The 15445-nt window shown below is 38.2% G+C and overlaps 1 protein-coding gene across 1 annotated transcript in view; it reads right to left on the bottom strand.

The window, feature by feature from the left end:
- The window catches only part of NFX1 (nuclear transcription factor, X-box binding 1), a 67418-nt gene that overhangs the window by 12062 nt on the left and 39911 nt on the right, over nt 1-15445 (bottom strand). Inside the window, 7 exon segments of the mRNA XM_009895055.1 lie at nt 5739-5837; nt 6193-6234; nt 9212-9313; nt 11990-12063; nt 12334-12564; nt 12897-12976; nt 13665-13784. Of these exon segments, the coding sequence (XP_009893357.1) occupies nt 5739-5837; nt 6193-6234; nt 9212-9313; nt 11990-12063; nt 12334-12564; nt 12897-12976; nt 13665-13784 (748 nt within the window).

The following is a 15445-nucleotide window of genomic DNA, read 5'->3' as shown; positions in this document are numbered from 1 at the left end:
ACGTCTCTCAGCTTCAAGAAATCCCAAGACAGTCAAGACTGAAGTACTCAAATAGGAAGACAAAACAGAAAGAATACTCTTCTGGGGACAGGGTGGTTGTGGTGGCAGCACAAATCAACTGATTAAGAGAATGTTATTTCCCTGTAGGACAAGGTGAGGTGGATTGGAGTAGATGAACTGTACGGAATGGACAACACCTAACATCCCTAGTTCCGATGACGCCCTAAAGAGTAGAACCAGGAACTTATGCCCTTTTGCTTGCAGACTACACCAACTTGGGCAGGAGCGCTGAGCTGCTTGAGGGTAGGATGGCCCTACAGAGGGATCTGGACAGGTTACGGGCCAGGGCCAATGGTATGAAGTTCAACAGTGCCCAGTCCTGCACTGGGGTCATAACCCCATGCAGTGTAACAGGCTTGGGGAAAAGTGGCTAGAAAGCCACCTGGCAGAAAAGGACCTGGGAGTATTGGTAGACAACCAGCTGAATATGAGCCAGCAGTATGTCCAGGCCTGTATCAGGAATAGTGTGGCCAGCAGGACCAGGGAAGTGATTGTCCCACTGTACTCCGCACTAGTAAGGCTACACCTCAAATACTGCATTCAGTTTTGGGACCCTCACTACAAGAAATACATTGAGATTCTGGAGCGTGTCCAGAGAAGGCCAACAAGGCTGGTGAGGGGTCTAGAGAAGAAATCTTATAAGGAGAGGCTGAGGGAACTGGAGTTGTTTAGCCTGGAGAACAGGAGGATGAGGGGAGACCTTATCACTCTCTACAACTACCTGAAAGGAGGTTGTAGTGAGGTGGCGGTTGGTCTCTTCTCCCAAGTAATTGGTGATAGGACAAGAGGAACTGGCCTCAAGTTGTGCCAGGGGAAGTTTAGGATGGATATTGGGAAAAAAATTCTTCACAGCAAGGGTTGTCAAGCATTGGAACAGCCTGCCCAGGGAAGTGGTTGAATCACCATCCCTGGAGGTATGTAAAAGACAAGTAGAGGTGGTGCTTAGGGACATGGTTTAGTGGTGGTTTTGGCAGTATTAGGTTAATGGTTGGACTTGATCTTAAAGATCCTTTACAACCTAGACAATTGCATGATTCTATACTACACAATGGCAGAGTTGTAACTAACCATATGTACGTTCAAAGGTGAGGCAAGTGTTTTATGTGTACTTTCTACCTCCAGAATCTTTCTTATAGAACTTCATGGAAAAACAACCATGAACCACCTGATGATCTGAGTGAGCCCCAACCTACCAGCTCTTCAGACAGAAACAACAAAGGGCAGGCCAATGCAGATGGTGGGTGCGACAGAACAATTGTTTTTTGAATCATCAAGAAGATTCTGAGGGAGCATAACTTGGGATGAGGAATCTTCAAGGAAATGGTGGACTTCAGTATTCCTCAATCTGAAAGTTTCCTTTGAAAGAGATACCCTCAACAAACATCTGGATTGCCCTAGAGAGTTCTAGATGCACCAGTGAACAGCTGAGGCAATCCAACAGGAAGATGCATCTTCTGTATCTAGATGTTCGGAGTGAAGAATAGTATTTCAGGCTGCTTACTCCTCTGTCACTATAGCTGACTAAGCACAAGTAAGACTTTTCAACAGTGAGCAGTCTTTCCTTTCCAAATTTGGGAGCAAACCTCGTTAGACCACTATGACATGAGAAGAGGGAAGTGTCAGGTCATCATGCAAGCGGAAGTATACTCTTTATTCCTAGCTATACAGATGCATGAAACCACACTTCACTGAAGGGCAAAAAGAGGCCTCCAGTTGCCAAGAAACATTGGCAAGCTCAGCTGTTAGCAAAGATCTTGAAAGGCAAAGGGTAAAAGAAACTGTCCATTAAGATGAGGAAAAAAACAAAGCCTTTTGTAAATAATTTCAAAAAAAAGATGAACAAAAAGTCCTGCAAGTTCAGTAGTCTTCTCTGTGTGATCCTGATCAGATACCTGGGTGAATAGGGACAGTAAGAACTGGCTACTGCTTATTTCTCACCTGTACTTGTCTCTGGTTCTAGTCTTGCAGTTTTAGGTTGCTTGTTTTGGTGTCTCATCAATTTGCTCATATCCTTTTTGAGAAATTTCATTTGTGGTTGTCCTCAGGTGGAATTCACTTGTATATTTACAAATTAATGAATTTACAATTCATACTGCCCTATGAAAACCAAATGGAGTGTCTCCATTTCCCAGGATATTAATGGGTACCTATTACCTGACTGAAGTATTTTCTCAAGTATTTTTAATTCTTTTGAGTTACTTATCTGACCTCTTACAATAAGTTTTCCAAGTTTTGCCAAATGTGTTGTTTTGTTGTTGTTTTATTTTAAAAGGAGTATTGTTATTGCTTACTAGCACAGAAATCATGATTTGCCTGATTCTTTCAATTAAGCTATTTACAATTGGTTATGGCCAAACAACCAACTAACTGCTCATTTTGATGTCCTATGTTCTAACCTGCAAGTGTCTACACTTAATGAGAAATAATGTACAGCAAGGAAATGAAGTGGTTCTTAGAATAAACACATCTGATCTGACAGTGAGTATACTGAAATTTTGCAGTGGTGCACTTGAAAGTCTCTTTTTCTGTGCAGTGTCTATAAATGGTATACATTAGACTTCTCCTAAGCCTATCAATTCCATTGCATGCAAGCAGCAGCAGGCCTACTGCCATTTTTCTGCTTGGTTTTTCACTGCAGTTCTTGCTGTGTATTTTCTGCTTTCCATAGTTTTTGATGCCTTTGCCAAAAACCTCCTTCTTCTTGCAATACTTGCCAGTGCAAGATTTTGCTTCTAAGTGACTGACATTCCAAGCTTGCAGTTTGCCAGTCACGTGCTTGAGAAGCTGCCCTCACTGCCCCTTCCTTCAGGCTTCAGTTCTTATTTAAGAAAGCTACAAAGTTCTCCTACCCCTAAACCTGTACACTGCTCCCGTTGCCAGTTCACACACAGGAGGGTTTGGCTCTGCCTTCATTGTCTACAACAGCGCGTGGAGAGTTATCTCTTGGGAAGACTGGCTAAGATGTCTACAAAGGACCCAACTCGCTCAGTGTCTCTCTAGACTTAACCATTTGATCCGAGATTTCCATGGTCCATGCAGCTGCTGTGGGGTCTTCAACAGCCAGTGACAAAGTAAGAAATCTCTTCTGTGTAGCTCCGTGTGGCCAGATATTCCAAATGTTCTCCTCTCCTCCTGCAGTAGTCTTAATTCATCAAACAGAAGCCTTGGCATCATCCTTGTCAAACTAGGCATTGATATTTGTGCCAGTCTACCTTCCAACTTCATGTCAATGGGCCAACTCGAGCGTTTGCTTTCTCTCTGTATCTGTTTCTGGAGCCTCTCAGAAAGGTCAGTGCTGAAGCATCCACCCAGTGGATCTGTACCCCATGATGTGTGCTCAGTTGTACTGGTACAGTCACCTCCATGCTATAAAATAGATTCTCCTTTGCAGCAGGGTATGTCCCCATATAAAGCTGTATGGTGTAGAGACTTTCCTTCTGACTCCTTGTCAGATTCTAACAAACACATCAGCAAGATCATCATGCAGCAGCATTACCATGCTACTGCTGGTGCGCCCTTCTCCTGTCACTCTCCTACAAAGGAGACATATTATCTTGGCATCCACTTACTCATCTTCTTCCTGTTACCTGGAGTTGTACTGCATCTTGGAGCTTTAGGGTTCTGTAATTAATGATTATAGCTCAAAATCACGAGTTTTCTCACAGCTTTCTCAAGTTTTCTCATTTGTAGATGTGCATTTTTTTCAGCCCTTGAAAATGTATCAGCTTCACAGATCAATGCATTGCCTAAACAAGATAATATCATGGCATTCTACTCATGGTTTTGGCAGCTGCCTTCTTCTTGAGGCAGTAACCCTGAATGCACAGGAAGGCAGCTGTCGTATTTCTCATCATTCTGAGATCCCATACATAGATGTATAACTTACACTCTGCAGAAATCCACAAGCCCTGAACTCTTGGATTACTGGAGTGACCTGCTCAAGCAAGAATAAATGCATCTGTCAAAACTTATACAGATTTCAGAGCTACCTGAAAAAAAATACTGTAACAGATACACTTTGTAGATCCTGCCATTATAAGGGAAACGCAGGACTTTTGCAAGACTGCTGAGATAAAAAGATCATCAAGAGCAGTCAAGGAAGTAAGTTCATAAAGCCATAGCTTTACAAATCGCAGGTTGCTGCTTATGTAAAGAGAGTTGTGTTAATACAGGGAGAAACGTATCTTGAAGGCTAGCTAAATGAAATCTAGTAATTCAACCTGCAGAGTCATTGACTTGAGGACTAACAGAAAATTTTGCTTTAAGCTGTGAATCAGCATGAATAGCCTGGGTGTATTAGTTTATCATGAGTTACCGATATAATGTGGCTACAAAGGAAATGCAAGTAAAATCACAGAATGACTCAGAAGAGATATTTTCATAGAGAAGTGTGGAAGCATTAAGGCTACTTTTCAACGTATCTGTTAGACCGTCTGGAATACAAGCACATGATTCTGGTCAGTTCTGTTCATGAAAGATGAACACTGCACTACAGGTAGAGAATGGCTGACAGAAAGGTGAGGCTGGATAGTATTAAAAAAAAAAAAGAAAAACAGTGGACTACACACACAACACAAGGTATTCAACACTGTAAGAAAGTGAAAATGTTTGCTTTGTTTTCTGAAAGAGGTAGAGCAAAACATATTCTGTATGCACTTAAGAGAATAGTCCTTACAAAAACACCACTTTTAAGTGCAAATACTAATAAAAGTACCTCCACAATGAAAACATTCAGCTTTTATCTTGCAGTAGGCTAATCAGTCGGAAGTAAAGCAAGAGGTGATTTACTCTTAAAATCTGTGTGACTATTTATGTAAAATTTTCACTTATCTCAACACATTAGCAAATTAAACAAAGGATTTTCAAGTAGAAAACATCCTCACAAAAATATGAAATTTATGCATCATTAGGACAGTGAAGCAAGAGCAAAACCGATTCAGCTGTTCTAAAACCTCAGAGCTGGTGAAAACTAATGTCATGCCTACAAACACACACACAAGAATAAAAACTTCTTAGATGACACTTATCATTTAAACATCTTTTTAAAAATGTGTCTGACCTCTTCCTGTCATTCCAGATTGAATAGTATTTAGTAGTGGGATGCTTTTGATACTACCTTGACTTTTTATTGCCTCATTTTCAGATGTTTCAGTCTAGCAGCCCCCTTTGCAGTCAGAACTGGTATAGGCTTAGTTCTGCACCAACCAAGTGTTCTATGAATTCCATTTCTTTATTTTTTAAAATAAAGGCCGTAAGGCAAAAAAAAAATGAGACTGGTGGAGGGAAATAATGTCAGGCTATGACAGCATATTTCATTACTTAGTTATCACTTTTGTCTTTGTCTTGAAAAGTTTACAAGGAGCACAGAGATGGGGGTTGGTAGTGTATGAAAGCAGTGGAGATATGAGAAGTACAGGTATTGATTAGTAGTGAGAAGAATAGTAGATGTTCCCATTCTAAATCTGGTCCTGTCACAGAAGAAAGCAACCTGTCAGGCACATGGAGGTTCTCGTTTTGGAGGTCTTGAGAAGTGCACCCCACTTCCTTTGCCTCAATTATCACCTATTGCCAAGGCAGGAGAGAAGAGTAAACAGGCATTTTTACAAGAGTAAATAGAACTATTCGGCACTTCCCATCTTGCTCTCAACACTGACACCTCTCATAATCAGAACACATACCTTGCATCTTCTTTTAAAAGGTCACTGTACTTTGGTCCAGAAGAACGGATGTTAAAAGGATCAGAATTATCGTCTATTTCAAGAGCTTCAGCAAGACGCCTAAATTTGAGGGTAGGAGGAAAAAGCCAAAACATAAGCACAACCAAACAAAAATAAACACACAAATCCCCCCAGCCTCCCAAACATGCTGTCACTGAAGACTAAAGATATGGGTTATTAATACACATGAACAGCTCACAAAAGGTACAGTCTGTACATTTAAAACTGCTCATTTAGGACTTTGCACTAGAATATTTTAGTAAGATCTCAGATCACTCAATACATATCCCTATAATACAGGAATCATCTCCACATTTATCAGTTCTCTTAGTCATGCAGGAAAGGATTTTTTTCCCCATTAACTTATTGAACCTGGAATTATTCTGAGAAAAACCCAAGCAAGTTCATTGCCCACCTGTTCCTCTGAAGAGCTAAGCATTCCTCGTCACATTGCAACCTGAATTATGAAAGAAAAATACAATTAGAAACACTGTTGCTACTCATGTTTTTCAAACTGTAGCTTTGTTGTTATCAGAGGCAAAAGAACAGAGAAGAGTATGCGAGATGAGGTAATACAGCTAACACCTACCAACTAAACAACAAAGATCTTTGAGTATGCAAGCCCTTCTCTAGGTCTTGAATAGAAGCAGCAATTACCAAAGCCATATGGCAGCTGAGAAAAACAGCTTCTGAATTAATATTTTATTATATTGGTAAATCAGATCATTTGAGAAAAAAATGCAGTTGATACTGGCATTGAGGGGATGCTAGGAAGGATGCGAAATTGGCAAAGGAAGATGTGACAAGGTCCCTTACTCCTGTGCATCAGAAAATATTGTCATCCAGGGAAAACAGGAAAGTTAGCTATGCAGATGGAGGATTATGATGCACCATAAAAATCAGTATTTCAACTGAGCCCGTAACTTCTCATGTCAGAGTAGAGTCATAAATTTCAGTTCCTGTCTCATCCTTGAGAGGTACTTTATAATTTTATTTTAAGGGATTAAAATGTGAGAGAAGGATCAAGAGTTCTCCAGAATTTCACAGAGGCAGTTACAAACTTCTGTCCTTTAGACTGTATAAGTGAATTGATCCTGTTGATAACAGTTCCTTGATTTCAAACAAATAATTTCTACAGGGGAAACTGGTTCATTCAGTGACATGTATGATGTTTAAAGACACACAGCTACAGGATCCAGAACTTCTGGTGGTTTTCTCAAAGGAAGCAGAAGAGAGATAACATACTTGCATTCTAAGATCAACCTGGTACTGTTTAAAAGTAATTTGCTTGAAGAATCATTTTCTCCTTCTCTAAAAGTGGAATGTAGCCAATTTAGAGAAGCTACTCTAGGACTGACCAAATTTGTCACCATAAAAGCCCCAAACCCTAATAATGAAACCAAACTAAAGTATAAAATGTCTACAGATAGGAGCAGAGAGAGAAACAAAGAAAGGAAATCTCTGCACAGTTTGCATGAATTATTCTGCTATCATAAATAAATGAAGCAGATTTGTAAGCTACTTTCAAAATACTAGAGTTTGACAATAAACTAGAAATTTAAGAATAAATATTTTATGTGCCACCATCTCTTTCCCCCTCACCCCAGTATTTGGTAAATTAAAAGATTGGGGAAGGGTGAATACTTCCTCTGACTGTCCTTGAATAAAGGCTAGCTGCCACAGTTCAGCTATTGTATTAGGAAAGATTTGCACAAAGAAAAGTCCTCTCTGGTAATTTCAACTATTCAAGGAAAGGGCAGTGTAAGTCTGCCCACACAGAAAGACATGCAGCAGGTGACTACAACACAGTTTATATTACACATTGCAAAGGCTGGGAGACCATCAGAAACACTGGTGTTTTATTTGCTCTCCTGGCAAGTATACAGCTGTTATGACAGATTTGCAGCATCAGTAGCTGAAAAAGTCGTCCTCCCTTCTATCCCCCACACCCCCATCCTCCCTCCAAGTTCTAGTACCACCAAATGGTTGCTTTCTTTAAACAGTGACTCCTTTTTTTTTTTTTTAGAGAAGCTGAAGTTGGCTTCATATTGTTGAGTGTATTCGTATCTGGTTGACATTGTGATACAAACAGGAACAAAGTAGTTGAGGCTCAGTCTGGGTAAAGCAGAGATTATTCTACAGTAATTCTAGAGACAGAAGTTAATGCTTATATTATACATTTTTGAATATTCAGTTAATAGAAACAAACAGGGTAGGCTAAAAAAAGACTCAGTTATAACTTCCTATTTGTCTTTCTTATACCATGGTCTTTAAAGCTGCATACAGAAGTCAGTATGGCTCTCCATCTTTCACCTTGTTTTTTCCCCCCACTTTCTTCTGAAGTAGGACACTGGCTGAATTAGAATGAAGCTGGAGACTGGGATGAGCAGATGCTCCCACATGTCGTTTCTGGTGTTAGTTCATCTTGCCCATACATTCAGAGTTAAAAGTATTTCAGTGTAGAAAATTACCCAAAACCACTTGGTAATAATGTGCTCCCATTTCACAGACATTAAATAAATAAACAGAACAGAATGACTAGTATGCTGGTATAGCTTTTGATACAGGAAGCCATGAAGAAACTGTATGGGAAATTTCACTATTTTGATTTTACACAGTATAAAGAAATATTAGATTTTAACACACATAACAGACTGAGACTTAAATAATTAAATTCACAATTAAGAGAGCAGACACGGTAACAGAAAATAAACTAAACCCAGAAATTAGGGACTTCAAAGGCAAATATTTCAGGAAGTCAAATTTCTGACAGAAGGATGTTGGAGAAACTTGATAATTCCTTACAGAAATGATACTAAAAGTAAAAGACAAGCTATTCAAATCCTGAGGAACATCAGGAGGAATAGAAAAATCACCAAACTTAAGTCACAAGTGGTTTTGTGACTTAAAAAGCAGATTTGCAGTGCCAGCCTGTATAACAACACAGAAACACCAATCAAATTGAGATACAAATGTAAGAAATCTAAAAAGGGTAATAGAAAAATATTATAAATAGTAAGATGATGACATGGGGAAAATATGCCCTATTAATCATCCAGGAAGGAATGCTGGGTGCTGAAACAGAAGATAATAGCTAAAAGTTATACCGTCTAGAAATCTGAAAAAATCCAGAGGAACTCTAAGGAGTTTGCTGGGTAGAAAGAAACTCTGAAACCACAATTATACTGTTCCACACATAATTGTAACAACAAACCAGCCAATGACGGAGAACTCATTCTACATGAAAGCAAAACCATGAACTGCTAAGGAATTGCAAAATACTCCTTTAGCAGTATTGTTACAGTAGAGTCAGGCTATTTAAAGTCTGCCTGTTTTAGCTGGGATTTTGCTCACAATATTATGTATTTTTCACATCGCCTATGTTTCAGGTACACACAAGCGTTTCAAATATGTTTCTATACATATCTCCTTACCGAGCCTGCTTCATTTCTTTTTTCGTAATAAGCCTACTGATTTCCACTGAATCTCCAAGCTGTAGATCTGTTAACTTAGTGGCTATAGATATAGCAGCTATTCTGAAAAAGAAGAGTGTTAGATTTCATTTAAAGCAACACATAAACCTTTGAAACAGTGTATAAAGCTGAAGATGTAAACCTCCAGGTGGAGGAAGTAAAACAGACTGACCATTTCCTCATCAGATTATGGAATGGGACTCTAGTTCCACATCATCTAGTTTCAGAAGCATAATCTAGCTACAAAAAATATGGTTACTCTCTCTCCTCCCCCTCAAGCAACTAACTAGCAGCAAGACTAACAACTGGACATGCTTCTTCAAGGAACTTTCCAGAGCATTAATTCTAAGCAAGTTTAAACTAGACAATGGAAATACTCTTTCTTCTCTCCTGCTTAAGGTTCAAACTACAGCTGACCATATAGCTTTAATAGCCTTTTTAACTTTTATCTCATTTTTCCTTAACTGTGTGCAACTAAAACCGGTAAAGTGAATTTATAAAATACTTAAAAATTTGCTTAGAAAATGTGGATGATACAAACCATAAGGAAAGAGCAAAATGCCTACTGAGACTGTTACAATTTTCTTTATAAATATTCTTCATCATTCCCTTCAATAACAAGCCTTCCCAGTCTGATTTTCTTGCTAAAATTTCTGTAACTAAAATATACAGCAAGTTTTTAGTGAAATATCCCACACCATTCTCAAACAAAATCCTGAAAATTGAACATTCTATCCTCTGAACCATTTTTTCTGTTAAATCCAGGCAAAAGGATATGTTTTGCGTCACATTGAGAACTAATCATGTATCAGGAAGGAAGATAATCATATTACATAAAAACAAAAAGCACTTAGGGGCATCATCAGCCTCGCATTTATCAGGCGGTGACAAAGTCTAGGTAATGGGCCATTAGATAATATGACACCATCATTTGTATCACATGTACCAATATAGCAGCACACTCACTTTCCCGTTCCCTGTTCTTCCTGTTTCTTTCACTGACAAAGCTCAAAGCTTCATTCCTATAACGTTTTTGAGAAAACTTGGATATGCCATTAATTTGTTGACCTTTTGACAGTAGTACTACAAGAGTTACTTTGTTGTGTTTGCGTTTTGGTTCGGGGTTTTTCTTTGTTGTTGTTTTTTTTTTCCCCCTACCCAAGTGTGTAGACAGTGGGGAAAAAAGCCAAACTTAACTCCCACAAAATCAGACTATTTTTATCTTTCAGCGACCTGAATGGTTGGAATTATCATACAAACTTAGCTGGCATTAAGTGGTGCTTTTGTTAATATCACATGGTCTAAGAGTAATCTGTAAACATACATGAACACATTTGACCAACAGATACAAACACTTGCTTAAAACTAATTGTTTCTTTCCCTTTTGACTTGGGCTCTAATTAGATAAATAAACACATGTGTTCAGCTCTCACGGACTTCAAATAACCATTTTCCTTGTATGAGTACTTTTTCAGTGCCTGAGGTATAGGAACGGTGGAGAAATAATAGCCTTCGACAATTTCGACTTGCAAATATGTTAGCTTCCTAGCTTATCATTAGTGACAAGCACGTGCCAATTTAAACTGGTATTTCAAAGTTGAGTCAGTCTTCTGATTTGTATTCATAGTGAGATAGAACTTAAAAAAACCCCACCTTTTTTTCTAAAAGATAAATTATCACCCCTCCTGTAAGTCTGTCTTGCATTCAACTTAGTATTTACTACAATTGTTCTTAACTGTTTCTGATCAGCACATTTTTCTCTTCATTTTCATTAGGTAGTATTAAGCACCTATTACATAGATGATAAGCCATCTTCTGTCAGAATTTGAATGTGGGCAGTGTTCAGGAGGAACAAAGAGGCATATGCTAAGCTGGGCTAGTATCAGGCCCTCAAATAGCAGTTCCAAACAAAACAATCATTAAGAAGCTTTCTTTGAAAGACAGGAAGAATCTGTGACTGTGCTCTTCTATCAAATGGGGTGCAGTGCAGAACTCTGGTTGCACCTCTAGATTAATTTTTGACTCCATCTCAATCACAGTCTCAGAGTAAGATTTTATTATTATTATTATTATTTTTATTAGTGTTTGCTATTTTCATTCCAAAAGCTCAAAAGCCCTACTTTTCTTCTTTTTGTTGTCCCTTCCGTGCTCTCTATTGTAAGAAAGAGAAATAAGTTTAGAAATAGGACCTGGAGTCAAATGTACTGCAATAAATGGAGTTGGGTAGGACTGAGTTTGCATATTAAGAACCAAGATTTAGATGCTGAATCTCTCCTGCCTAAATGCAGCTATTTCAGAATAACTTCAAATCACTCTTTAGCTTCCATCATCTATATTGACTAAGTTCCATCACACATTAAGGGCAACTTAGACAGCAACTCACAAATGGATTTGTAATCACCTACATTTAGGAGCCTGAACCTGGACCTACCCAATTAGTCTGTATCCAATTGCCCTATGTGGTTAGATCAGAGTTCCACAGACAGGAGATTCAAGCTTTGACACACCACCACAGTTAGACTGACAGCAGTGAAAAGAGGAAGGTGTTCTAGTACAGCATAGCTGGTTTGAAAGCTCAGGGGAACACCAAAAAAAAAAAAAAAAGAAACTGTACGCAAAAGTACAAAAAAAAGTGTGAAAAAACTTGTGCATTAAATATATTTAGTCAAGCCTGAAATTTAATCAAGCTGCAAAGAAGTAAAACCAGTAATAAATTAAAACAATCATTAAAGCACAAACCTTTGATACGTATTAGATGCTTCTGAGCAAATCATGCTCTCCTTTCTTCTTCCACATTCACATTGAAGATCAACCTGTCACACAAGAACAGCTTTTTTTAAACTTTTGTCTTTTTATGGCCACTGAGGGGTGTGAGGGAGGTAAATTTATTCCTTTAAGAAGTCCCAATTCAGTGGAATAATGAGTAATTAGAAGTGATGAATATTTTTATTTAATTCAATATAATAAATTTACAGAAAAAATGTCATGCTATCAATATACAAAACGTCATTTTTTGTAACAGCTGTTATTGGCTGATAATTAAACCATACAATTCACCTCTGAATTTTCTTTGTTTATCTAACCTTTGCACAGCAGGATGTTGTTGGGCAGGGTGCAGAAGGATGACATGGAGCCATACAGGGGTGATTACAATATAGCCTTGGAATAATACATGGCTGTTTACACTCTTCATCTATAAGACATTCTCCTTTATGACAGATTCTTTTACATTTGTGCATTCCACATTTTAACATTTGATTGCAGCGAAGTCCGCAGGAAATGTCAGAGAGATGACAAGGAATATTACTTCGCAGCTGGAAGAGGGGAAGAAAAAGATGACAACTAAAAATGAAAAGTTATAAATGCAAATCTCGAGGTACTTCTACTGCTCACACCTTCATTTGGCATTGTCCATGCAAGAATCATAATACTAAAATATCTTTGGACAAAGACTGAGTTTTTCTTTATATCATAGTCCAATATAGCAATTGATCTGTATGCGTATGGCACAAAAGACATACTTTTCTGATTTAATCACATTAAACTCAAATTCCAGTAACATCCATTCCAAAGAGGCCACAAAAATTTAAGCTTACAGTCCTAGACCATTACTTAGTATTCAAAAACATTAGGTGTCCAGACTTACTTCATGTTTGCCCATACACCACTTCTGAGTGAGATAGGTACAGGGTGGACATTTCTCCTCACTATGACATGAATGGTACACTGCAGTCACGGAAATATAAAAGCCAGCACAGTTTTATTAGCATACTTCAGTCAAATGCACTAAAGGAGAAAGTAAAGACTATTAAACATGAGTTTGCATTTCAGAACTACACTATTTATGGGAATTACGATGCTTCACACAACGATAACATGTTCTTTAAAATATTCTTTAAAAATTATGATGGCAAGTTTTTAGGTGAATATTCTTCCATATTTTCCAAATTAAATAGCAGAGAATGTTGTAACTTCTGAACAGGGTTATACTATCAAACAGAATTTGTCAGAAAGCGTGTCTGTTTAACTTGTGCTATATTTTTTGCGATCAGCTAATGTAATTCCAAGGAACGTTCACTAGATTATTCTACTGTTTCAACAGAACACTTAATCTTTGGAATACAGCATTTAATGTGTTGTGACTATTAATAATGATCAGAAAAAAATCCACAATGCTTCTACCAGTCAGAAGTACTACTACTAGTATTCATGGCAAGTTTTTAGTCAGTCGGCTTCTAAGTGTAGATTTTTGGAAATATTCACAACTACTGCAAAAGCATCTAGTAAAAAAAGCAAAGATATTTTCAAATAGACCTATGTACACATTTCTGCATTTTGATTAAAAAAAAAAAACAAACAAAAAAACCCCACCAAAACAAAAAAAAACCAAGCAAAACTGAACAGCCTAACTCACCTGGGTGATCACAGTCATGTGGCCTGGTGCATGTTTTTTTACACTCTGGTGGCTGAGTGCCACAGGGGACAGGGGGGTAAATCACAGATTCACCACAATAACAAGTTAACTCATCAAAACCTGAAAAAACAAGTCAAATATATTCAAATGGCTACATGTATTTGCACTTCTCCACTATGAGAAATCTTTAAACAACATGTAAATGTTTTACTCCAGATTCATTTCTTTGCTATTAAGCACCACTGTAGTGAATTTACTAGCTTTTGTGGCTCCTACAAGAAAACTGGACTATGAGCCCTTCATTAGGAATTACGCTTGCTTTTAGAGAATGGGTTCTTTGACAGCAACACTTTGAACTGGAGCAAGAGAAATACTCATGTCAAGTTGAGAGCTGTTACTGTTCTATTCTTGACTTAAAAATTGAGAGATATCTCTTCAATTCCATTCTAGAATGTATGTAATCCAAACCTTGTGCTCCTAACTTGCCCCCACCATTGCTTTTTCAGACCAGTAGTTAAATTTTGTCTTTTTGCCAAGCCTGCACATGGTATTGGGAAGATTACAGAGAAAATTACCAAAAGGATGCCAGCCTGTAGACTTCTTCGTAGAATTTTTTCTGTATACTTCTTCATGTTATTTAGTATTACACGGATCCTTATAAGCATCTTATGAACCTGTCCAAATACTTCAAAGCCAACTTCGTATGTTTTGGAAGTTCTGTCTCAGGCAGTACACATCTTTTTTCTTCCCCCGCCTACCCCCTTCCACATTTGGGAAACGGATTTTAAATTCTTAAGACAAGATTCCAAATTGCAGTGATAAAATAAACAAAGGAATACAATACTTACATACACCATCCCAATTAAAACTTAACACTGCACAAATATTAATACAGTTGACTGCTTGTTTTCAGACTATAAAGAAACTGGGAGGGAGACTGACTGGAATGCAAACTACAGTTCAAACAGATAAGTCCTTAGAAAAGCAGGACGCTAAGAGAAAATACTAGCATCAGAAGTCATATAGAAGGAGATCCGAGAACAAAAAGAGAATATAACTGGTCTGTAAATGAATAAAGAGATAGTGGATCAGGGAAAACAAGAATGAATGATAGAAGAGGTAAAAGAATAATGGAGCAATAAAAATAAAAAAACAACAATTCCAACCTGAAGAGGAGTGTGTTAAAGGAACTGTTGAATTCAGAAAGTTCTCTGACTCTGCGAATCACAGGATTCCTCCTTCCTAGTTTACCAAAGCAAAATCTGTTGAACTCTAAAACCCCAAAGGTTCCTACTGTCCCAGTTCCATGGGTATGATGGCTGCCGGATCAATATGCAGGTCCGGCCAGTAGCAAGACTGAACACATATTCCAGAGAGACAAGAGACACAATACATACATGACAATTACATGACCAGATACACGGACTAACACAGAGCCAACTGAACGAATCATGTAAACAGCAATATCAACAGCCAAGTCCTCTTCCTCCTCTCCAGCTCATTAGGATTGGAAGTTCACTAGTGAATACACACACGCATACACTCTAGATTCACATGCACACCACATTCATAGATCTCAAAAATTAGCATAGGTTTTGTCTAGTATCCATACCTGGACAGACCCCTTACCCAGTCACTGGCTGAAACCTCAGCTATTTCCAGAAGCAGATCTCCTCCTACTAGCCAGTCAGTCCAGCTTTGAAGCAAGTTCATTAGCAAACTACCCAGACATACACAGGCACACACAGAATTGAAATTAACAAGGGAATCCTCCCCCCCCC

This window comes from Charadrius vociferus, unplaced genomic scaffold, assembly GCF_000708025.1.
Source record: "Charadrius vociferus isolate BGI_N301 unplaced genomic scaffold, ASM70802v2 scaffold101, whole genome shotgun sequence".
NCBI classification, from domain to species: Eukaryota; Metazoa; Chordata; class Aves; order Charadriiformes; family Charadriidae; genus Charadrius; species Charadrius vociferus.
This window is presented reverse-complemented; position numbering and strand designations above follow the sequence as displayed.